General features: G+C 39.4%; 1 protein-coding gene across 4 annotated transcripts in view; it reads right to left on the bottom strand.

Moving 5' to 3' along the window:
• Positions 1-24692, bottom strand: part of Pal1 (Peptidyl-alpha-hydroxyglycine-alpha-amidating lyase 1) — a 125927-nt gene that overhangs the window by 97958 nt on the left and 3277 nt on the right. For all 4 annotated transcript variants that reach the window (XM_067145258.2, XM_067145259.2, XM_067145260.2 and 1 more), the window contains exon 3: positions 17705-17909. In XM_067145258.2, coding sequence (XP_067001359.1) covers positions 17705-17909 — 205 coding nt within the window. The remainder of the gene's footprint in view (positions 1-17704; positions 17910-24692) is intronic.

Below are 24692 nucleotides of genomic sequence, written 5' to 3'. Positions count from 1 at the left end.
CCTGAAGATGGTTGTCCGTGGTTTCCCATTTTCACACCAGGCAAATGCTGGGGCTGTACATTAATTAAGACCAGGGTCGCTACCTTCCCACTCTTATCCCATCGTCGCCACAAGACAGAACTGTGTAAAAAAAAGCTTAATGATGAGGAGTTAAAATGTCAAACTGGTCTTTACAAATAGGAGCAGCAATTTCAATGTGGAGGCATGGAAAGAGACTAAAGTTAATTTTAAATATGATATTCCAAAAGTTTAAATGTGCCAGAGATGCAAGAAACGCTGTTCATGACAACGATATCAGAAAATGGGCTCTTGCAGCAGCACAGCAAATACATGATAAGACTTTCCAGGCATTGAAGTTTTGGCTTTGAAATTTAATGTCTTGCAGTAGTGTCTCAAGAAAAGTGACAAAATTATACAACACATCATGCTGATCTAGCAAGTGCCACAGCCTTCATTTGAAATGATGCAGAAGCCATTGAAACCTATAGTGCGATATATGGCTTTAATACTGATCAAAGTGGTTCTACATGGAATTTCACTGTAGATGAACTCTTGTCAGTAAAGGTGAAAACCTTATCTTCACTGAAGAACAATTCACTAAGCCATAGTTACACCATTCAACAGATTATATCTGTAAATGGTCATCTGCTTCTGGTCCTACTTGTGGTATTAAAGGTAAAGAACAGAGTCTTTGGGACCAGAGACTGAGACACACTGTTTCAGTGACTAATTTGTATTTGTACTCGCTTCCAACTCAGATAAATAAACTCAACATTTGTTTTAAAAATTGCTCAAAAATCCATATTTTTCCACCAGCCGCGACTTTAACGTACTGCCGTTTATAGACTGGACTGGACAAAAAGAAGCTGTATTAGCATAACAACCAAATTATAAGAAAACTGATGTAAAAATTATGCCAAAAGCACTGGTTCAACCTCACGATGCATTTGGGTTTAGGATCTGGAAGGATGTTGTCCAAACTCTATGAAGTGTGATGTTAAATAGTCTAGTTATTCACTTACGTAACATCTTAAGAATTTAATTTTCAACATGTCATGCATTTTCTTCCCCAAGCTTTAGAAGCACATGGAAATATACCAGGTTTAATGCAGACTTTGTTGATGGAAGACTGTCTGAATTCCCAACCCTGTAGCTTTCTGTTCTGCAAGTCCTTCCGTTCATATTTGCAACCAGCGTTAACATGCTGCCATTCTTAAGTGTGGCTGGTGTACAGAAGCTCTTTATAATAACCACCTGCTTTATGATATTCACTTCTGTGACATACAACACTGATTGAAAAGAAACATAGTCATTATAAACTGATAAATTGTCCACGTGGAGCATACTGTATACTTTGTCACTCTGTAAATGAACATATTTTATACACGTACACCTATTTCCAGAAACTTGAAAACAAACAGCAGCAGTTATTATACTATTGCATCCGCTGAGTTTCAGTCATGTTATGAGTGCCATTAGAAACAGCAGAGCAGACCAAACATAACTGGTGATTTGTATTCACTTCCTGCTCCACTTTCTTCATAGTGCTAGCCTTGGTGCATATCTGCTTTTCACATGATTCTTATCAATAATACTGGCACTGGACATTAATCTGGACTGATGTGGTTTTCACTTTAGCAATACACATCCCCTCTGCTGCCACTCTACAGCGTTTCAATATAAATCGATGTCTATTACTTGTTACTGGCGTATTCCCCTTACTCTCATATTCGTATCTACATCTACAGCGCGCATAACAACTGCTGCTGGCTTTGTCTGTTTTGTAAGCAAGCAAGTTTGTAGTTTTGTGTGATGGCTGATATGATCACAGCCAAGGAACCTCCAGTTTACAGCTTGTGAACAACAGGGATGTAACATTTCATTTCAAAAATCCCACCTTGGCTGGGATTTGAACCAAGGCTATCTTGGTGAGAAATTAGGTTATAATTAGGGCTTGGAAGTTGAGGAAAAATCCTCCTTTTCACGAGTGTCTGAAGACGAAGCCCAATACATGTTCATTCTGGGTCACTGTAGGCCAGAAAATGGTGAGTTTTATTTGCCCCTTTTTACCTTTTATGGCCTTTTTTTGCTTAATTGTACTTTTTTAAGCTTTTTTTTAGTTCTTAACTGCTTATTTTGCAACTTCACTCTCTTTTGACTACATTTTTAGTGTCTCAATTTGAATCCTCATTAGTTCATCCATCACCTCTTAAATATATTTTCTCTAGTAAATACATACCCTATATTTGAACATATGTGAAGAGAGACAAAATGAATTGAAAATGAAATTAAAAATCAAACTAGTGCTTGAAAACAGCAGGTGTAACAAATTATGTGCAAGATTAGTGAAATATTGAAAGGAAAAAACTTTTGATGTGAGTGTTTTTGAAGAGAAAGATCTCACTTGCTTCAAGTATGAACTCTTAACATCCATTGATGCGAAGAGATGTTTCTTGATGTTTTGCCAAGTGTTGTCTAAAAACTGATGATTCTTTACACCTAAGAACCCAGAGAAAACTACAGGATGGACATTGCTGAATTCATTCTAGGTGAAAAAAAAAATACTTCATTCTAAATTCTGAAAGTACTTTTTTTTTTAAACAAACACTCAATTGCTTTTTTAAATTATCATGATTCATTTTTTCGCTCCAGCAAGCCGGGTGCAGTTGTCTTCGAGCCTCCTCCAGTTTGTCCTGTCCATCCACAGATGATATTCGTATCTGAGACGCCAGTTTACATCTCATATCAAGGTCCTTGAAAATCCACTCCTGCCAAACATCACGAGGTCTTCCTCTTGGTCTTATTCTAGAAACACTGCAGTCAAAGTATGCTCGAGGAGTCCTGTGGAGATTCACTCTCTTCATGTTACAATACCATTGCAGTCTCTTCACTTCAAGGTTCTCCAGCAAGCTTCTTTCCAATCCAAGCTATTGTCAGATATCCACATTCCTATTAATATCCATTTTTGTTTTTTGTACACAAGAATGGAGGAACTTAATTTCTGTTGCCTTAAGATGACTCTTTGTTGATCCAGTTAGTATTGATGCTTCCAGACCATACATCAATATAGGCACCAGATATATATATATATTCGTTTACGGCCATTAGAGACCACGTTAGATAACAATTACATGTTTCTGGAAGCCTTCCTCACAGCCCAGAACTTTAGCATCCTCTCTCTGGCAGCCTGTCTTCTTTCGTCCGTCCACCCACGGTTAAGTTTTGGTTCGTCATGGAATCCCTGAAATCTGTCGATCACTGACCTAAACTTTGTTCGGTTTGAGATGTCTTCCGAATTTAGTCCCACCACCTGTCTGAGATCCTTTCTCACCTCCCTGAACCATTTGTCCGACACTTTAGGTCTGCTGTCTAGTATTGTGAAAACCCTTTTCGTTAGTCTCTTCTCATCCATTCTAAATAAATGCCCATAGAATTTTAGTCTCCGTTTTCTCATGGACTCAGTTAGCCTTTCATTGTCTCGGTAAAGTTCTTCCCTTCCTCGCAGCCTATACTGTCCATCCACAATCTTTGGACCCATTATTTTGCGAAGGATCTTTCTTTCAAATTTCTCAGCTTCTCTCAGTCCCGCTTTTCCTGTCATTTGGAGGCATTCACTAGCATACAGACATTCCGTTTTAATCACTGTATTGTAGTGCCTTAGTTTAGCTCGTCTGGAGATGGTTTTCTTCTTGTATATAGGATATGTCCTGTCTGGTGTTGTTTGCTTTTCTTTCATTTGTTTTCAATTGCACTATTTCACCCAAATATATTTTGTACAAGCTGATATTTAAAAAAAAAAAAATTTTTTTTCAAGTTGCTTTACGTCGCACCGACACAGATAGGTCTTATGGCGATGATGGGACAGGAAAAGCCTAGGAATAGGAAGGAAGCGGCCGTGGCCTTAATTAAGGTACAGCCCCAGCATTTGCCTGGTGTGAAAATGGGAAACCACAGAAAACCATCTTCAGGGCTGCCGACAGTGAGGTTTGAACCTACTATCTCCCAAATACTGGATACTGGTCGCACAAGCTGATCTTGGAAATTAACAGAAATGTTTCATCCCTAAGTATTTGACAAACAGCGTGATGGAATGTGGAAGCTTTCTGTTTTCTGTTGCTAATCTGTTGATGTATGATGTTGTCTGAGGACAGAACACTACCAAAGTATTGAAAGTTGTCTACAATATCCATCTCCTCATCTCCAATTCTTAGCTGAAGAGTTGGAGAGTTTCTACTCATCACCAAGCCAACTGTCTTGGCTTTGCTGATTTTAAGACCTAAGGTTGTAAAAGCTTCATGACTAAGATCTAGTCTACCTTGTACTTCTGCTTCTGACTCACCCCATACCATTACATCAGCCAAAACCAAGGCATTAGTTGCTGGATCCTTTCTTGTAACTGCTTTTAAAACTTAATCCATTATGATTATGAAGAGGAGTGGTGAAAGACAACTTCCTTGCTGGTCTCCACTCTTCACTTTGAATCAACTTGACCTTCCATTCTGGACCTGGACACAACTCTTTGTTTCATCATACAATCGTTGTACTTATGCAATGATGTCAATGAGCACTTAAGTCTCAAACATCCCCATATATTCCTGCGTGGTACATGGTCATATGCTTTCTCGATGTCCAGAAAGACAGTTATAAGTGTTTTACCTTTTACCAATACTTCTCATAGAGCACTCTGGTGGCAAAAATGAGGTCTATAGTTGATCTATGAGGTCTAAATCCTATGCTGTTCCTCCTCAAGTATAGGTTCAACTAATTTTCTAATCCTGCTCTCAAGGATAGATTTGTGTAGATTTTGAAACCACGTGACAGAGTTATACCTCTGTAGTTGGTACATTTCTTCCCATCACCTTTTTTCAGCAATGGTATGACGACTCCCTGCTTCCAGTCATTGGATATTACATTCTCTTCCAAATTTTGTTCAGTACTCTGTACATCCACTGTTCTCCAACATCTCCGAGTGCTTTGATCATCTCAACACCAAATTCATCTGATCCAGTTGACTTATTGTTTTTCGTTTAGATAGTGCTGTCTCCTCTTCCAACCCTCCTGTAATATTTTGTTCTCATCCCTAGTCACCTCACTATCAGGAAGTTCTACAGATTGGATAGAATCAGTTCCAGTTCTTCTGGTCTTAATGATTCTGTATAACAGTTATTCTGGTAGCCAGATCTTCCTTGCATTTCTGCTTTTCAGCTATAACTAACTGTTTGACATGTATGTTTTTCTCTCTGTAAACTGATAGCTTCTCCTCTATTACATGATGATCACCCCGTATTCTTGCTTGATATAGGGCTCTTCTTTCACAGTTTCTGTCATCGACCGCCTTTTTAATATCATTCCACCAGGCAGTTTCTTTAGGTTTTCGTATTTGGCTGCGTTGTCCACATGCTTTCTCTGCTGCACCTACCACAACCTCCTTTAATGGCCCATTCTTCATCTACCAATTTCAGTTCTTTTCTTGGCAACAACATGCAAGTACGTCCCCTGAATTATTCCTTTCACTCGTATTAGAAAGTTACCAGGTTTTTATTTTTGGGACTCTTGTTACAGACCCTGGGAGGTCTTTTCTCAGCAATAACTGCAACCAGCAGTCTATGATTGATTGATTGATGATTGTTGTTTAAAGGGGCCTAACATCTAGGTCATCGGCCCCTAATGGTACGAAATGAGACAAAATGAAATGATATATTAAAAATCTAAAATTCTCCACTGACCAGAATTCAAAAACGTGAGAACGAAGAATGAATGGATTTACATGAATTTAAAACAATCAGTGGTTGCGACCCGCAATGTCTCACATTCACATAAACAGACGTGACAATATCGTATTACTGACCAAGGGACTACTGCTATACCATAACACGGAATCGATTATGCGTGCAGTCAAATGGGGGACCTAAATCGCAGTTATCCGCCCCTCATAACGGTACTGATCGCTATCAAAATAGAACTATGGTATTTGTTCTGTTGCGGTACTAATCAAAAGTAGCAGAGACTTGCGGCATTCCACACATTATTGTACTACTCAGAGCTTATGAAATTCGACATAATACAGACCTATGCTTTCTCACTTTGCGGCGCCATTTACAGGCAACGCAAACCTATGGTGTTCATCACAGAAGAGTACTAACCACAGGGACCTCTCCCTATCCCGTGGTGTTCCTCATATAGTGGGTACTAATCATAGGCAAGGCAGAACCATGGTAGCTATCATCCCATGGTCCCGCTCATATGGTGGTACTAATCACAGGTACTGCAAAAGCCGACCGCGCGGTGCTCCTGTGTGCTACTGATCACAAACCAATTTCGTACCTAATGTAGTGGTACTACGCACAAGTAAAAGCAACCCTTGGTGTTCTCCGCGTGGTGGTACTAATCACAAGTAATTTTATGGTTCTAATACAATCAACCCTTGGTCGCCCCTTTTAGTCGCCTCTCACGACAGGCAGGGGATACCGTGGGTGTATTATTCGTCAGCCTCCCCCACCCACAGGGGGTGTGTGTTTGGTCCGCGAGAGGTATTTTATTTCCCTCAAGTCCGCCGGCAAGCCGGTTAGGACCCCCCTATCCGCCACCTGGGACGCGCCACGTGGGAGTATCACCTCTCCCCCTGCTACGCCTGCGTAGCAGGTTCGTGGAGCAGTCTATGGTCTCTGCCAAGGTCTTCACTTGGAATGTTCTCAATATTACTCACATTCTTCCATACATTTGGATCTACCAGAATATAATCTATTTCTCATCCCAGCTATATCTTGTGATTTTATGGAAGTCCCTTTTCTTGAACCAAGGGTTACTCACCATCAGGTTGTTTCTCATGCATAGGTTTAGCATATATTCTCCCTCTTCATTTGTATTTCCCTTTCCATGAGGGCCCACTATGGATTCATATACTGTTTGTTGTGAGCCAACTTGTGAATTAAAATTACTCGTTACAATTAGATTTTAATACTCTGTGTGTTCCTCCAAGTTAAGGAAGTTGGCCTTTTCCTCTTTTGAGCATCCTACCTGTAGGGCAAAGACTTCAAATTGTATTTTTTTCCCCTCCTAAGTTCACAGATAACTTAATTATCCTTTCACTAAAACCTGACTTGACTACAAGCATCTATGTCTTTATGTATTAAAAATCCCACTCTGTTCCTAGACTACTTCATTTCCAGACCAGTAGATGCTATAGTCCAATCTAATATTTATTTTCCCTGTCTCCTTACACTTTGTTTCACTCAACCCCATGATCACAAGTTTTCTCCTTTCCATGAGGTCAACCAGCTCTTCAGTTTTGTTTGTCAATGTCAGGATATTTACTGTTCCCACTCTGATACTCTGCCTTCATTTGTTTTGGGTAGCTGGTGTAACATCATGCTGTAAGCCATTATTTGTTCTAAATTGATGACACTGTAGTGAATTTCTACATCTGAGGCTCGTATTATTGATGATGATACTTGTTTAAAGGGGCCTAACATCGAGGTCATTGGCCCCTAATGGTACGAAATGAAATAACAAAAAGTTCAAATTCATCCACTAACCAAAATAAAATAAAAATATAATGAAGAATGAATGGATGGACATGAACCCAACAAAAAACAAACAAAAAAAACAAATAAACAAAAACAGTGGATCAGACTCAAAAAAAGATTGTAAATAATAGTATTACTGACCAAGAGACCACTTATAAAGCACAATGATGCTTGATATCTAAAGGGGTGCAAATTCCACGTCTAAGGCCCCACAGAATGGTACATGTCGTGAGTCAAGTAGAACCATGGTATTTGTCATGTTGGGGTACTAATCAAAAGTAGCGAAGACTCACTGTGTTCCACACAAGATGGTACTACTCACAAGTATTGCACTTCGTACAGGGAATGCAGACTTATGGTGTTACTCACACAATGGCGCCACTCATAGCCAACGCAAACCGATAAGGTTCCTCACCTAGGTGTACTAACCACAGGGACTCGCACTATCACGTGGTGTTCCTCACATAGTGGGTACTACTCACAGGCAACGCAGATCCATGGTGCCACTCATATAGCGGTACAACTCACAGGCTACACCCAGACCCGCGATGTTGCTGACATGAGTACGACGCATGGGTACTAGCAAGCCTCTTTACTGCTACTAATCACAAACCTATTTCGTACCTAATTTGGTGGTATTACTCGCAAGTACAGGCAACCCATGGTGTTCCCCACGTGATGTTACGAATCAAAAGCAGTTTCATGGTTCTAATTCAATCATCCCTTGGTCGCTCCTTTTAGTCGCCTCTCACGACAGGCAGGGGATACTGTGGATGTATTATTCATCTGCTTCCCCCACCCGCAGGGGGTAAAGAGAGAGAAAAAAGAAGAAAGAAGGGATCCGTCACTTCGAAAAATGAAGTAACGGACGAAGAAAGGCAAGGGCCATGAAGGGCGTGAAAATGAAAGACTCCCTAGGCCTCGAATGCTCTAATACCGTCAGGGTCGGAAAAGAACAAGAGTTGACCAAGGGTGGTCGGATAGGATAGATGAAAGTGAGGAGCCTGGCACAAGTAAGTAGAAGCAATGTCATGACTCAGCGAAGGGCCCTGTGGCCGCCAATCCACACTCCCAATGTTGAGAGCCCCTTGGGCCCCTTTTAGTCGCCTCTTACGACAGGCAGGGGATACCACGGGTGTATTCTACATGTGCGTCCCCCACCCGCAGGGGGTGCTCGTATTATTCTTGAAAGCAACTGTTTTCAATAACCCCTCTGTTGACTAGGTGAACCTATTACAGAGGGAGATTTTCTTTCAGGATTTTCTCCCCGCCTTTGATGTCCAGTCACCACAACCTACAAAGCAGCAGGTTGTACTCATATTAATCCCTGAATAAAGAGCTGTCTTTTCTGCCATCTCCACCGAAGTCCACTTTCTCCGGTGCATGTCATTGAGGTCTTCACTCGTAACTCTGAGCTGGGACCCTTACCAGATGCTACACACCGGGCAAGTGTGTGCTCTGGGACTCACACAGGCAGGGACGTCACTCCCTGGGTAGGACTGCCTGCAAAAAGGCTCCCTACCTACTACCTATTTTTAAATTATGTTAATTTAAAACTACATAATGGCTGAAAGAAGTAGTATTTGACTTATATTTTTACACTGTATGTTGCATGCCACCAGAATTTTGCATGTTTAAATATTATATTCGTTCATTAAATATGTACTTAAAATTATGAATGAATTTAGATTGCATGTTTACGTCTTTTTTGCCAATTTTTAGGTCCTTTTTTATATTTTAGGTCTTTTTATAGGTCTTTTTCGGATTATTTATACATCAGACGTTTGAGCCCTAGTTATAATGCTTTATGAATAAATAATTTAATGAAATTTGTGACTGGGAACAGTTTTTATTATTTCATAAAAAATTAATTCACAGTCATTGACAAGGCCTACAAAAAGACATGGTTATGTTTAAGATTAGGTTATAATGTTCTGCTTTGTGGCATATACAGAATGGCCAACCAAGTTGTTTCACTGCAAATATCTTCTGACTAGTTCAAGACAGCAAGAGGTTCTTTTCACCTAGGGCAATAACAATGAGGGAAACCTGGAAGAATGTGAAATGTCAACAAAACAGTGTTGTGAGATGGACAGCAGACAATGGTATGAAGGTAAATGGGATGAAAAGTCAAGTTGTAAGTCTAATGCTTGCTTGTTGTTTAAAGGGGCCTAACAGCTAGGTCATCAGCCCAGTTGTAAGTTTCACCAAGAGGAAAAGTCTTCTCACTTTTAAGTCCAGTTGAACCTAAATATCTCGACTCACCTCGGGAGCTAAATTTTATTTAGAGTTATCGAAATTTTGAGATATAGAAAATACCATTTTTGACCCTGTATAGCACATAATTCAATCATACGTATCTACGGGCTTATACAGAACTCATTATTTTTAACAGTATTTAAAAATATACAAACAAACTATTTTATGGCATCACTTTAATTATAACCCTTATTATAGTAACTTCCTAGAAGACAGTATATAGTATATACAGTAGTGAAACAAGAAACATACCTCTGTTAAAACCTTTAGAAAAAAAATCTGTTAGTCTCCACTGTTTGTTACTTTCATCCCTTCATGTTGAAACTTCTTGTCAATACCACGCAGCCAAGATTCGTAAATGGAGCTTGTCATCCGCGACTTCAGGGGTTGCTTCCATACACGATCAGTAATTAATTCACACCCGAGAAACAGCAAGGCTTCACTGATTTTCCGATCATTAGAAGTTTTAGTTCCCATCATATTAGTTCCTAGCATCACAGTCAAGCTTTCTTTACTTGTGACTCTTCCTAACGAACCACAAATGCCCTACTGCACAGTTAATGTTACACAAAATTCGATTTAAGAGTATTTTTTGCTTCAAGGGAGGGAATGTTTGCTTTGAGAAATCGAGAAATTCATGCAACCAAATTTTGAGTAACAGAGAAAAAAATACACGTGAAGAATAGGACAAACGGCCGGGAAATTTAAGTTACTTCGAGATAATGAAAATATTAGTAATGAAGATTCAAGATATCGAGGTTCGACTGTACTGTTTCGATAGCGTGACTGTACCTTATGGGGAACACTGTAAGTACCTAGATGTTAATATAAGGAGTGATCTTCATAGGGGTAATCATATTAATGAGATTTTTAAGAAAAGTTACTGATCTCTTCACATGGTTAAGACTGTATTTAGGGGTTGTAGTAAGGATGTAAAGAAGAGGGCATATAAGTCTCTGGTAAGACTGCAGTTAGAGCATGGTTTCAGTGTATGGGACTCTCATCAGGACTACTTAATACATGGACTAGAATAAATTCAAAGGAGAGCAGCACAATTTGTTCTGGATGATTTCCGACAATGATAAAAATAAACTGAAGTACTAATTTTTCTTCTTCTTCTTTCTTCTTTTCTAGCCTATTTCAATCTACTGCTGGATTTAGGCCTCTTCCATGTGCTTCCATTTCTTCGGTCTTGAGCCACTTGGAACCAGCGTGTTCCAGCCAACAGCTTTATGTCGTCGAGCCATCTCTTCTGGGGTCTTCCAATGCCTCTCTTGTGCTCTCATGGTCTCCAGTGAACAATCCTAAAGGTCCACCTGTTGTTGTCTTGTCGAGCTACGTGTCCTACCCATTGCCATTTTAGTCTTGCTATTCTCTCTAGGATGTCTGTTACATTAGCTCTTCTCCTCATGTCCTCTGAACGGATCTTATCCCTAAGGCTGATCCCTAGCATCTGTCGCTCCGTGGCTCGTTGTGTTTGCTGAAGCTTGCTTCCTTCGTCAGAGTCATCGTTTCCAGACCGTAAGTAGCAACTGGCAGCATGCACGTATTATAAACCTTGACTTCAGATTAATTGGAACATCCTTGTTGGTGAGGATGAATCTTAGTTTTCGGAATGCAGTCCAACTCATACCTATTCTGCGAGGAATTTCTGCACGTTGGTTGTCTTTTTCAAGTTTTATCTTGTGTCCAAGATAGATGTACTCATCGACAGCTTCTATATATTCGTTCTCGGTATCCGATCCCAATCACCTTCAGAATCTTAAATAGCTTGGTCCAAACAACATTATCGAATGCCTTTTCTAGATCTACAAATGCCATGTTCGTGGGCTTGTCCTTCTTGATTCGATCCTCTAAGATCAGACATAAAATCAGGATTGCTTCACGTGTTCCTACATTTCTTCTGAAGCCAAAATGATCTTCGCCCAACTCAGCTTCAACTTGTTTTTCCATTCTTCTATAAACAATACGTCTTAAAATTTTGCAGGCATGAGATACTCTAATGGTGCGATAGTTTTCACACGTCAGCACCGGCTTTCTTGGGAATAGGTAAAACAACATACTGATGATATAGATGTTGATTCCCATAGGGAATCTGAAATATTTGTCCCAAATGAGTAAATTTATAATACCAATGTAAGCCCACCCTAGCAGACGAGGGCGAAACGCTGGCAACCAAGAATGAGTTAGCTGGAAAATTTATAATGTCCAATAACGGACCATTTACATTGGTATTATAACAACATTCTGCCGAAAATTGGATGGGACTTCTCCTGTCTCATACATCTTACACACTAAATGGAATAACCTTGCCATGCTGGTTTCTCCTCAGGCAGTCAGTATTCAGAGGGAATGTCATCAATTCCAGGTGCCTTGTTCCTACTTAGGTTGCTCACAGCTCTGTCAAACTCTGACCTCAAAATTGAGTCTCCCATTTCATCAGCATCAACAGCCTTTTCTTGTTCCAGAACCAAATAATCTACATCTTCACCTTGATACAACTGTTGGATATGTTCCTGCCATCTTTCAGCTTTGTCTTCTTTCCCTAGAAGTGGCTTTCCATCTGAGCTCTTAATATTCATACACCTAGATTTCCTTTCTCCAAAGGTTTCCTTGATTTTCCAGTATGCAGCATCTACCTTTCCTAAGACCATACAACCTTTGACATCCATGCACTTCTCTTTCAGTTAGTCTTCCTTAGCTACCTTGCACTTCATTCTTTAATCGCCTGCATTCTTTTCTGCCCTCTTCATTTCTAACATTCTTTTATTTTTGTCGTTCATCAATCAGGTCTAACATTTCCTGAGTTATCCACTGATTCTTAGTTGATCTTTTCTTCCTTCCTAACATTTCTTCAGCAGCCCTACTAACTTCAATTTTCATGACTATCCACTTTTCCTCTATTGTGTTTCCTTCAGCCTTTTCATTTAGTCCTTTTGCAAGATGTTCCTTGAAACAATCCCACACACCCTTTTCTTTCAACTTGTCTAGATCCCATCTTTTTGCATTCTTTCCTTTCTTCAATTTCTTCAGCTTAAGATGGCATTTCATGGCCAACAAGTAGTGGTCAGAGTCCACGTCTTCTCCTGGGAAAGTTTTGCAATCCAACACCTGGTTTCTGAATCTCTGCCTAATCATAATGAAGTCTATTTGATACCTTCCAGTGTCTCCAGGTCTCGTCCACGTATGCAGCCGTCGTTTGTCGTGTTTGAACCAAGTATTGGCAAGGACTAAATTATGATCAGTGCAGAATTCAACCAGCCGACTTCCTCTTTCGTTCCTTTGTCCCAATCTGAATTCTCCTACTGTATTACCTTCTCTTCCTTGGCCTACCAAAGCATTCCAGTCTCCCATCACAATTAGATTCTCGTCACCTTTTACATATTGTAATAAATTTTCTATCTCTTCATATGTTCTTTCGATTTCCTCATCATCCACTGAGCTAGTAGGCATACAAACCTGCACTATTGTGGTGGGCATTGGTTTGGTGTCTATCTTGACAACAATAATTCTTTCACTATGCTGGTCGTAGTAGCTTACCCGCTGCCCTATTTCATTATTCATTATTAAACTAACTCCTACATTTCCTCTGTTTGATTTTGTGTTGATAATTCAGTAGTCGCCTGACCAGAAATCCTGTTCTTCCTGCCAACGTACTTCACTTATACCAACTACATCTAACTTCAGTCTAGCCTTCTCCCTTTTCAGATTCTCTAATCTACCACAACGATTCAAACTTCTAACATTCCACGCTCCGACTCGCAGAATGTCAGTATCCATCTTCCTGATGATCGCCCCCTCTCGTGTAGTCCCCAAACGGATATCCGAATGGGGGACTAGTTTACCTCCGTAATATTTTACCCGGAAGGAAGACATCATCAGTACATCATTCATACAGAGAGAGCTGCATGTCCTCGGGAGTTAGTTACGGCTTCCCGTTGCTTTCAGCCGTGTAGCAGTATCAACACAGCTAAGCCATGTTGAGTATTATTACAAGGCCATATCAGTCAATCATCCAGACTGCCACCCTTGCAACTTCTGAAAGGCTGCTATCCCCCTTTCTATATTACAAAAGGTTGCAAACTTTGGGTTGAGAAGACAATCAATCAATACTGATCTGCATTTAGGGCAGTCGCCCAGGTGGCAGATTCCCTATCTGTTGTTTTCCTAGCCTTTTCTTAAATGATTTCAAAGAAATTGGAAATTTATTGAACATCTTTCTTGGTAAGTTATTGCAATCCCTAACTCTCCTTCCTATAAATGAATGTTTGCCCCAGTTTGTCCTTTTGAATTCCAACTTTATCTTCATATTGTGATCTTTCCTACTTTTATAAACGCCACTCAAACTTATTCGTCTACTAATGTCATTCCACGCCATCTCTCCGTTGACAGCTCGGAACATACCACTCAGTCGAGCAGCTCTCCTCCTTTCTCTCAATTCTACCCAGCCCAAACTTTGCAACATTTCTGTAACGCTACACTTTTGTCGGAAATCACCCAGAACAAATCGAGCTGCTTTTCTTTGGATTTTTTTCAGTTCTTGAATCAGGTAATCCTGGTGAGGGTCCCATACGCTGGAACCATACTCTAGTTGGGGTTTTACCAGAGACTTATATGCCCTCTCCTTTACATCCTTACTACAACGCCTAAACACCCTCATAACCATGTGCAGAGATCTTTGTGTAAGGAGATGAGCAACTTGACCCTGGGGTATGTTTCAAGCTGTCAGTGGAGAGGAGAGTTGGCATGGAATTACATAAGTAGATGAATTAGCTTGAGCGGAGCTTTTATAAGTAGGAAACATCATAATATCAAGATAACGTTGGAATTCAAGAGGACAAATTGGTGCAAATATTCATTTATAGGTTGGGAACTAAGGGGTTGGAATAAATTATCAAGGGAAATGTTTGTGAAAATATGTACATACATAATCATTATAGATCGTTATGCCTTTCAGCGTTCAGTCTGCAAGCCTCTATAAATTTACTAAACGTTGCCACAATACTCTACTTGCAACTAGTGCTGTGGCCTCATTTAGTTCTATAGGCCTACCTCTTATCTTTAAATATTTAGCAACTGAGTCTAACCATCATCATCTTGGTCTCCCTCTACTTCTCTTACCCTCCATAACAGAGTCCATTATTCTCCTAGGTATCCTATCCTCCTCCATAGGCATCACATGATCCCACCACCGAAGCCGGTTTGTGCGAACAGCTTCATCCATCGAGTTTATTGCTAACTTAGCCTTTATCTCCTTGTTCCCTCCTGCCATTGTTCCCACTTGTTTGTACCAGTAATCATTCTTGCAACTTTCATGTCTGTTACTTCTAACTTATGAATAAGATATCCTCAGTCCACCCAGCATTCGCTCCCATAAAGCAAAGCTGATCTGAAAACAGACCGATGTGAAGAAAGGTTCATCTGGGAGCTGACCTCCTTACAAAACACTGTTGATCGCAACTGCGAGCTCACTGCATTAGCTTTACTACAACTTGATTCAATCTCACTATTTTACCATCCTGGGAGAACACACAACCTAAATACTTGAATTTATCTACCTGTTCCAGCTTTGTATCACTAATCTGACATTCTGACATTCAATTCTGCTCAATTTCTTACCTACCGACATCAATTTAGTCTTTGAGAGGCTAATATTAATACCATACTCATTGCATTTGTTTTCAAGTTCTGAGATATTCGAGTGCAGGCCTTCGGCACAATCTGCCTTTAAGACCAAGTCGTTAGCATAGGTCAGACTGCTTACTACATTTCCAACCAAATGAATCTCTCCCTGCCAATTTATACCCTTCAAGAGATGATCCATGTAAAATACGAACAGCAAAGGTAAAAGATTACAGCCTTGTCTAACCTCTGTAAGTGCCCTGAACCAAGAACTCATTCTACCATCAATTCTCACTGAAGCCCAATTAAACACATCTGTCTGTTCCTCTTGAACTATTTTTCAATTACCTGGCACATACTGAAAATCTGATCCTGATAGCCCCTCTGTGGTCTGAAACCACACTGGTTTCCATCCAACTTCCTCACAACCACTGATCGCACCCTCCCTTCCAAGATGCCAGTGAATACTTTGCCTGGTATACTAATCAATGAGTTACCTCGATAGTTGTTGCAATCCTTCCTGTTCCCTTGCTTATAGATAAGTGCAAGTACTGCTTCTGTCCAATCTGAAGGCACCTTACCAATACTCCATGCTAATCTTATTACTCTATGAAGCCATTTCATCCCTGCCTTCCCACTATACTTCACCATTTCCGGTCTAATTTCATCTATTCCTGCTACTTTATGACAATGGAGTTTATTTACCATCCTCTCCACTTCCTCAAGTGTAATTTCACTAACATGTTTTTCCTCCTCCCCATGAGCTTGGTTGTTCGCGACACCACCAGGAAGATTTCCTTTTACGTTGAGCAGATTTTCAAAATATTCCCTCCACCTGTCCAGTGATTCCCTGGGATCTATTATGAGTTCACCTGAATTACCAAAAACACTTATTTCATTTTTCCCTCCCTTCCTAAGATTCTTTATTACCGTCCAGGAAGATTTCTCTGCTGCTTGACCTAGCCTTTCCAGGTTATCACCAAAATCTTCCCACGACTTCTTTTTGGATTCAACAACTATTTGTTTCGCTCTGTTTCTTTCATCTACGTACAATTCCCTGTCTGCCTCGGCCCTTGTTTGGAGCCATTTCTGATAAGTTTTCTTTTTACATTTACAAGCTCCTCTCACTTCATCATTCCACCAAGATGTTCACTTTTCCCCATCTTTACAGTCGTTCCTAGGCATTCCCTTGCTGTTTCTACTACAGCATCCCTGTATGCCACCCATTCTCTCTCAATATCCTGAACCTGTTTACTGTTTGAAACTTCTCACTAATCATATCCATGTACTTCTAACTTCCTCGTCTTGGAGATTTTCTACCCTTATTCGTTTGCAGACCGATTTCACTTTCTCTATCCTAGGCCTAGAGATACTTAGTTCAGATAGTGGTCTGTATCATCGAAAAATCCCCGAAAAACCCCTTCATTCGTAACAGACTTCCTGAATTGAAAGTTGGTTAAGATATAGTCTATTATGGATCTGGTACCCCTAGCCTCCCATATGTAGTGGTGAATAGCCTTATGCTTGAAGAATGTATTCATAACTGCTAAACCCATATTAGCACAGAAGTCCAGCAAATGCTTCCCATTCCCATTAGCTTCCACATCTTCCCCACATTTACCAATCACTCTTTCATATCCTTGAGTTCTATTTCCAACTCTCGCATTGAAATTGCCCATTAGCACTATCCTATCCTTGTTGTTGACCCTGACTACGATGTCACTCAATGCTTCATAACACTTGTCAACTTCATCCTCATCTGCACCCTCATATCGTGAATACACTGAGAGAATTCTCGTCCTAATTCCTCCAACTGTCAAATCTACCCACATCATTAGCTTATTTATGTGCCTAACAGAAACTATGTTGCATACATGTTTTTAAAAAATCTAGGTAAACAACTGATAGGGAATCTGCCACCTGGGCAACAGCACTAAATGCAGATCATTGATTTATTTGACTGATCACTGTGTTGCTTGCAGTTCGTGTGTTTCAGTGAAATGTGTTGCGGTTATGTTGTCTTCGTAACTGAGATAATAATTTACCTGTGGTTTAGTATATCAAATCCAGTTGCTGAGAATTTCTATTCCGACTGTTGACAGAGGCCAATTATTTACAGTTGAAACAGAGTAGTAACAGCAGTATAACTCAGTAATTCAATCATTACTATACTAAGGGTGACAACATTGAGGAACATTTATTACGTACGTATATCAGTACTCCATATAGAGAAGTGGAGTGCTGACTGAATATTTTCTATTCATAGAATGGAAATGATATTTCATGAATCCACTTACTTAAAGTATCATCTACATCATCTACTTTCTTCTCATTGTGGGAAATGGTATTAACAGCAGGTGGAACGGCAAGAGGCAAGTTTCTCTGAGATGGTATTCCCCACCCAAGATCTCTATTGGTGTGATGTAATTTACTCCCATATTCTGGATATTCACCATATTCCACTCCTGACAACTGCAATGTACCTGGGAATTCTCTTTCTTTCTGAAACAGTTATTTTACATTTATTAATTCATAAGTTCAAGTTGTTCCATAATATAAACAATACAGAGGACACATGAAAAACATACAAATAAAAGACAAACTAACTTTAAAATTTGAAAACTAGGGACTGAAGACTGACAGGAAATATAAAGATTATGTACAGAAATTCAACCAAGATTCTTTCAGTACCAATACGTCTACTCTACGTGTACAAGCCTATGACTGCTAGTGGTTTTTAACATCATGCTAACCCTGATAGGTTTTCAGTGATTTGGTAGGAAAGGGCTAAGACTAAGAAGGAAGCAGTCATTGCCAAGGAGCTCCAGCATTTGTTTGGTATGGTATGAAAAGAGGAAAACACAGAAAAAAAAGAAAGAAAAAACCTTCAGATTGCCAACAGTAGGGTTCAAATCCACCATCTCCTGAAGCAAGCTTTAAGCTATGTGTCATGCAACACATAGCCAACTCACTCAGTGCTGAAGACTGTAATCGTCTTTGTCTTGCATACAACACGTTTTGGAGGGGTCGACAGCCTTGCACAATGTAGAGTTGTCTGTCTGTTAGAACTTCAACTTAGATTCTAATTGGTTCCTCAAACAACATCACCAAACTTTATGCAATTATACAGAAATCCAGAAGAACTGCACATGGTGAATTAATGAGGCATACAAGATACAATGAGTGAGGTAGTTTGCCACTGTTTTTCCTCACTTAACCAATGAATTTAGGGTTAGAACTCCAAAACACACACACTTACACAGAACCCTTACCAACCACTGGAATAAACAAAACATTGCAACACTGTATTTTGGGAAAAGAAAGTAATCTACACATATGATTTAACCTACACATGGTTATTATCAGAAAGAAAACTGTCCTTTACATGAAAAGATGCAGTGAAGATTTCTTCTATTAATCTCTTCAGAAAAAAAACATCCTTAGACAGCTGCTGAATGCAGCTAGCACTCTACCATGCTTTACTGTTTACTTCTGTGGCTCCATCTCTTGGTCCAGCAGGTAAACAGGCTAGTCCTGATGCAGAACTTCATTTAAAAGCTCCTCAGTCAGTCATTGCTGTTTACCATTATCATCTTCAGAAAGCCAGCTCCTTACATCTTCTCTCTCAAAAGCTTTTGTGACAAGAGGGTCATCTTTCGAGAATAAAATGGACACAGCCTGCTCAATGTCTTCATCACCATCTACATCGTGGCCTAAATCTCTTTGATTTTAGTAGAGAGCAGGACGTAATAGCCACAGGCTGTTTTCAGGAATGAACGACTGTGGTTTGAGGCCATTTTTCCAGGCATAAACTATCCGCATCTTTGATGTTGTACTCTTCTAGGTGAATCGCTATGACAAGATTGACTCACAATGTCAACCAAAAGTTTTTACTGGTTTGATTGCATTCTGGTCCATGGGCTGTAGTATTAGGTGGCAGGAACACAACATCTGTTTTCTCTCAGCAAACACCTCCTGTTGGATGAAGTGCCACACTACAGTCTTGAATTAAAAGAGCTTTTCCAGGCAGGGTTACCATATGTCCTCTTCTCCCTGCACATGTCCTCCTTTTTGTCTATTGAGAAACCATCTGACTGGGTTTTTGTGAAAGAGTGGAATTTTGGTTTTTCATTTTGGGGTCATACCATTCTAATGTTATTGAGTAGTAACTGTACAAATGTAGAGTAAGCTATCAAATCAGTTTTGTATTAATCATCTCTGCTTCAGAAATGTTAACGTTAAAGTTGAAAATAACTTGTGCGTTTATCGCACTTGTTTCTATAAACAGTAATGGCCTTTCATCTCAATCAAGAATATCATCAGGCATCCTTCGCGACTTCTGACTACCCATGGGTGACAATGAGTAAGAGCACGTGAAATGTTGCGTATCGAGTCGGCCATGAACTTGTGTATTGTAAGTTCGTAATAGTTTGCTGTTGCTTGGAATTGTTGTGAAATGTGCTTTGACACCTGCAGTCCTGTTACATTTTCATAGTTTGTACTGAAAAGTGTATTTGTAAACACGCCTCAACGTAAATGCAAATTTACAGATGAAATGAAGAAAATGTTTGAATGTTTTGGAAATGGACTGAATGAATATGAAGCCGAGTGCACTGTTTTCAGTGTAGGTAGGTTTGTTTCAGTCACAACAAAGGATCACAGGATTCAGAAGCTTATGTACAAACTACAAAACACAAAAATTGTTAGAGGTAAAAAAATGTCATCGACAATAACAAGTTCCTTCATACAACCAGAAGTCAGCACTGATGCTAATGCAGCAGAGGGAACGCTGGTTTTCCAATATGTGAAGCATCAAAATTGCTACAAGTCAACAAATTGTACTGCTGGTCTGATAGAGAAAATATTCCCAGATTCTAAAATTGCAAAGAAAATCTCAAATGCCTAGAAATAATCTGAAGCAAATGTGAATTCAGTGTTGTGTAAACGTGTTGGACAAAATGAAAGGCAAGTTTTGTGGTGTGGCTACCGATGCTAGCACTCACCTAGCAGTCAAGTTATTTCCTGTCCTTCCACAGCAAGCCAAATGAGATTGAACAAGCTATTGCAGATTATGTGAAAACATCCCTTGAAAAGTTCAATTCTACAGAAAAACTATTGCCTTTTCCAGTGATAACTGTAATATGATGCTTGGGGGAGTTCAGCAACAGCATTCAGTGCTCGCTCTCGCCATCTGGTCTTCACACTATGAACTACTTTCTTAGAAAAAAAATGTTAGTCACTCTAATACATCAAAGGTTTCCGGCGACGCAGGATGGGAAAGGTCTGGGATTGGGAAGGTAGCAGCCATGGCCTTAATTAAGGTACAGTCCCAGCATTTCCTGGTAAGAAAATGGGGGAAACTACGGAAAACCATCTTAACAGCTGCCAACGTTGGGATTCGAACCCACCATCCCCCAAATGCAAGCACATAGCTATGCGATACTAACCGCACGTCCAACTCGCTCAGTCATTTTTGAAAATATGTATTTTTCTATCAGCAGAGGATTTTTTTAAATCGTTATATTTTGTATAGGCTACCCGAGATGTACAGTAGCCCACTGGTTTTCTGATTCAATATACTGTTGGTTAAGTGATTGCACAAGTCGGCTCACTTACTCTCCACATATGATTGAAGTCTTGTGCAATGATGTGACATACGCTGCAGCGGAGCTCGGCTCCCCGCCAACGTCCAGTGTCCCGCTAGTGAGCCATGAGCTCGCCATTCCTGTGAATCGATTCACTCGGACACTTGAATGAATCGATACACTGCTTCGAATCATGCATTCAGTAGCCAACACTAGTGCTAAGTAACTGTCTACAACATGGTATGGATGCCCTCGAATTTGATATACAATCGATTGTGCTGAAAATTTACAATTATTTCAGTACATGCACTATGAGAACAGAGTCTCTTCAAGACTTTGTCAGTTTGTAGATATTGAATTCAAGCAATTGGTCTACCACTGAGAGACGAGATGGTTATCTACAGTATTTCTCCTGCAATGGACAGGTCGCTTAAAATGTACCCAGCTTTAATAAGGAGACACCAGACCCTGTATCCAAATGACTTCAACAAGCTTCAATGTACCTGTTGGGGAACAGTAACAGTAACAGTAACTTGTGTATAAGGGTTTGGGTCAATAGGCTTTCATTTTCGAAAAAAGATTGAGTTCAAATGCCATGACGCAGGATCTGCTTTGAACCAAGTGGAGGTGATAGAACACTACAATTGCAAGCTGTCCACTTCATGGCCGTATCGATGAGTTTAATCAACAAATTAATCTAAAAAGCCACCTAATCGATACTTTATTTCTTTTGCCTTTGGCAAACTTAAAAATACATTAACAAACACAGTACATGTTTCGACCACTTAGTGGTCATCCTCAGCTGTATATAAAAAATCTTAGATGATAACATTTAAAAGCAAGCACATTGGATCTTATAACTATATCCCATGGGAATCCAAAAACTATTGTTCTAGATGCTTTAAATGAAATGGAAGATGGGGGAGGGGGGGGGTTGGGGGTAAGGAGATTTATGTGAATGATACTTAAATTACAGTTTCGTTTACAATTGTGTTTAAAAACTTAAATGATGAAAAACATATTTAAAATATTTAAAAGCGTCTATGGTAAAATTCTTTTTGATAAAATTAGGTGGCGTGATTAAAAGTTCGTGTTTGTAAAATCTTTCTTGTAAGAAAATGCCTGAAGATTGTTACAAACACGAACTTTTAATCACGCCACCTAATTTTATCAAAAAGAATTTTACCATAGACGCTTTTAAATATTTTAAATATGTTTTTCATCATTTAAGTTTTTAAACACAATTGTAAACAAAACTGTAATTTAAGTATCATTCACATAAATCTCCTTACCCCCCGCCCCATCTTCCGTTTCATTTAAAGCATCTAGAACAATAGTTTTTGGATTCCCATGGGATATAGTTATAAGATCCAATGTGCTTGCTTTTAAATGTTATCATCTAAGATTTTTTATATACAGCTGAGGATGACCACTAAGTGGTCGAAACATGTACTGTGTTTGTTAATGTATTTTTAAGTTTGCCAAAGGCAAAAGAAATAAAGTATCGATTAGGTGGCTTTTTAGATTAATTTGTTGAGAACACTACAAGACGAACACATTTTACTTGAATATGTCAAGCCCGTAACTGAATCATTTCCAAAAAATTTACGTGTACCCCAATTCGAATGCAATGTACATATACTCAGAGTTACAGCACAGTCAAGCAGAGCAGTGGCCGAGTGGTCATTGTACTTGTCTACGAACCCGACGACGTGAGTTTGAATCTCTCCGTAGCTATATTTGTTTTGTACAAAATGAATTATCCGAGGGGACATGAAGATAAAACTGCACATAAAAAATTAGGCAAACTGCAGTGAACTTTATTTTCTACCTCAAATTAACATAGAGAGAGAGATCCAGCAGTAACTGTGAGAACGTTTAGACCTATATTCATTTCAGGTAGAAAATAAAGTGTACTGCAGTTTGCATAATATTTTTGTTCCCATTTTTACCTTCACATATTTATTTTGTACATGAAATATAGCTGCGAAAAGACTCAAACTCACGTCTTCGAGGTTTGCAGGCAAGTGTGGTGATCACTAGGCCACCTCTCCTGCTGACTGTGATGTAACTGTCCAAGTATATATGCATTGCATTGGAATCTGAGATTCATCAATTTTTTGGAAATTATTTGTTCGCCTTTCAGTGTTTTGTCACCTCCACTTTGTCCGAAGCAGATCTTGAGTTATGACATTTGACCTCATTTTTTCCAAAAATGAAAGCGTATTGAACTAAACTCTTATACACTATTTACCGTTTAGTGTCCCCCCAAAGGTACAGTACACTGAAGCCCATTGAAATCGGTTGGCCGCAGCGTCTGGCCTCTCCTTGTAAGATCTTTCTTTCGGTGCGACGTAAAGCCCCTAGCAAAAAAAAAAAAAAAAGATCTTTCTTTTTGTCTCAGTCACAGCCATCTAAAGTGAATGAAAACTTTTTCACAAATAACTTTAGAGACCTGTAACTTGGTTGTTACTCATTCAGTTTTTATTGGGACTGTTTCAAGTTAATGTTGATGTACTGCAAAAAGAGAGAGCATTATAACAGGGATGCAGTCAATACTTGGAAAAGTAAAAACTTCAACTGAAAATAGGTTAGAGTAAAAAATTTGTTCCACTTGAAGTTAAGATGATGATATCTCAGACGGAAGAAGAAGGTTATGAAGATGAGTGCAAGAAGTCCATAAGCAAGCTGAGGAACTTTGTACTTCCTGTCTTAGTTATGTAAGCAATATAGTGAATTCATTGCATTCAGTGTTATAAGTTTAAATGGTCCAACAACATGAGACAACGTTGGACTTGCTGTGCAGTATGTTATGTCAAAGGACGTAAATATTGATGACTATAAGTGCTTTGATGATTTGTCATTTTCAGGAATATACTAAAGAAAATGAAACAAATTCTGCATTTTGTTCATTGCTATCACATGAAAAATGGGCCTGGTATTTTAGTGTTGGCAATAATATTGCAAATCATCTTGAGTTCTGTTTTGCTAGGTACTCAATTCCTGTACATAATGCCAATATCAAAAGAGTATTTTCTCTTGTGCTAAGTCAGATGTCAACAAAAGAGAAGAACAGAATGGTTCCTGATCCTGTGAAGGACATAACTCTGAAGTATAACTTCAAAAACATGAATGTGAACACTTTCATTCACAATTAAAGGGTTGTCCAAAATTGTTAAAACAATTTGGTTCATGTGAGATGTATGTTTGGGCACAGAGACAGATGAAATGTAATGTAGAGTAACTGCTCTTTTTGAAAATTATACAATTTTTTTTGTAAGGTGTCTTTTCTTTCTTCAGAGAATATGGTAACCCTGTTTTCAAGTAAATATTGCTCTCTGTGAAAACATTTTACTGACAGGTACTAATGTTCTCACTAGATATCCAGGCTCATCATCTACTTCTGTATGTAAAATGGAGTTCATCTTTCACGAGTTTAAATGCAGTAGCGTTTTCTGATTTGCTGACTACAGTTACTTGGATTTTATGCTATTTGAAAGTGATTGAGCAATGCATGAATGCCAAACGCTCTTTTTCCAAATAACGTCCCAGTGCACTCAGACTGCAGATATAAATATGGTCAAGTGGTCAGTATACAATCATCCTCAAGCACACTGCTTGGTTCCCTTGATCAGCTTTGCTGCTGTCATATCAGGCAGAAGAAAATCCTTTCCATGCTCCATGCCTTGCAGTGGCGTAT

The sequence above is a fragment of the Anabrus simplex genome, chromosome 4 (genome assembly GCF_040414725.1).
Source record: "Anabrus simplex isolate iqAnaSimp1 chromosome 4, ASM4041472v1, whole genome shotgun sequence".
Classification (NCBI taxonomy): domain Eukaryota; kingdom Metazoa; phylum Arthropoda; class Insecta; order Orthoptera; family Tettigoniidae; genus Anabrus; species Anabrus simplex.
Note: the sequence above shows the minus strand (reverse complement) of the source record. Positions and strands in the feature narration are given on the sequence as shown.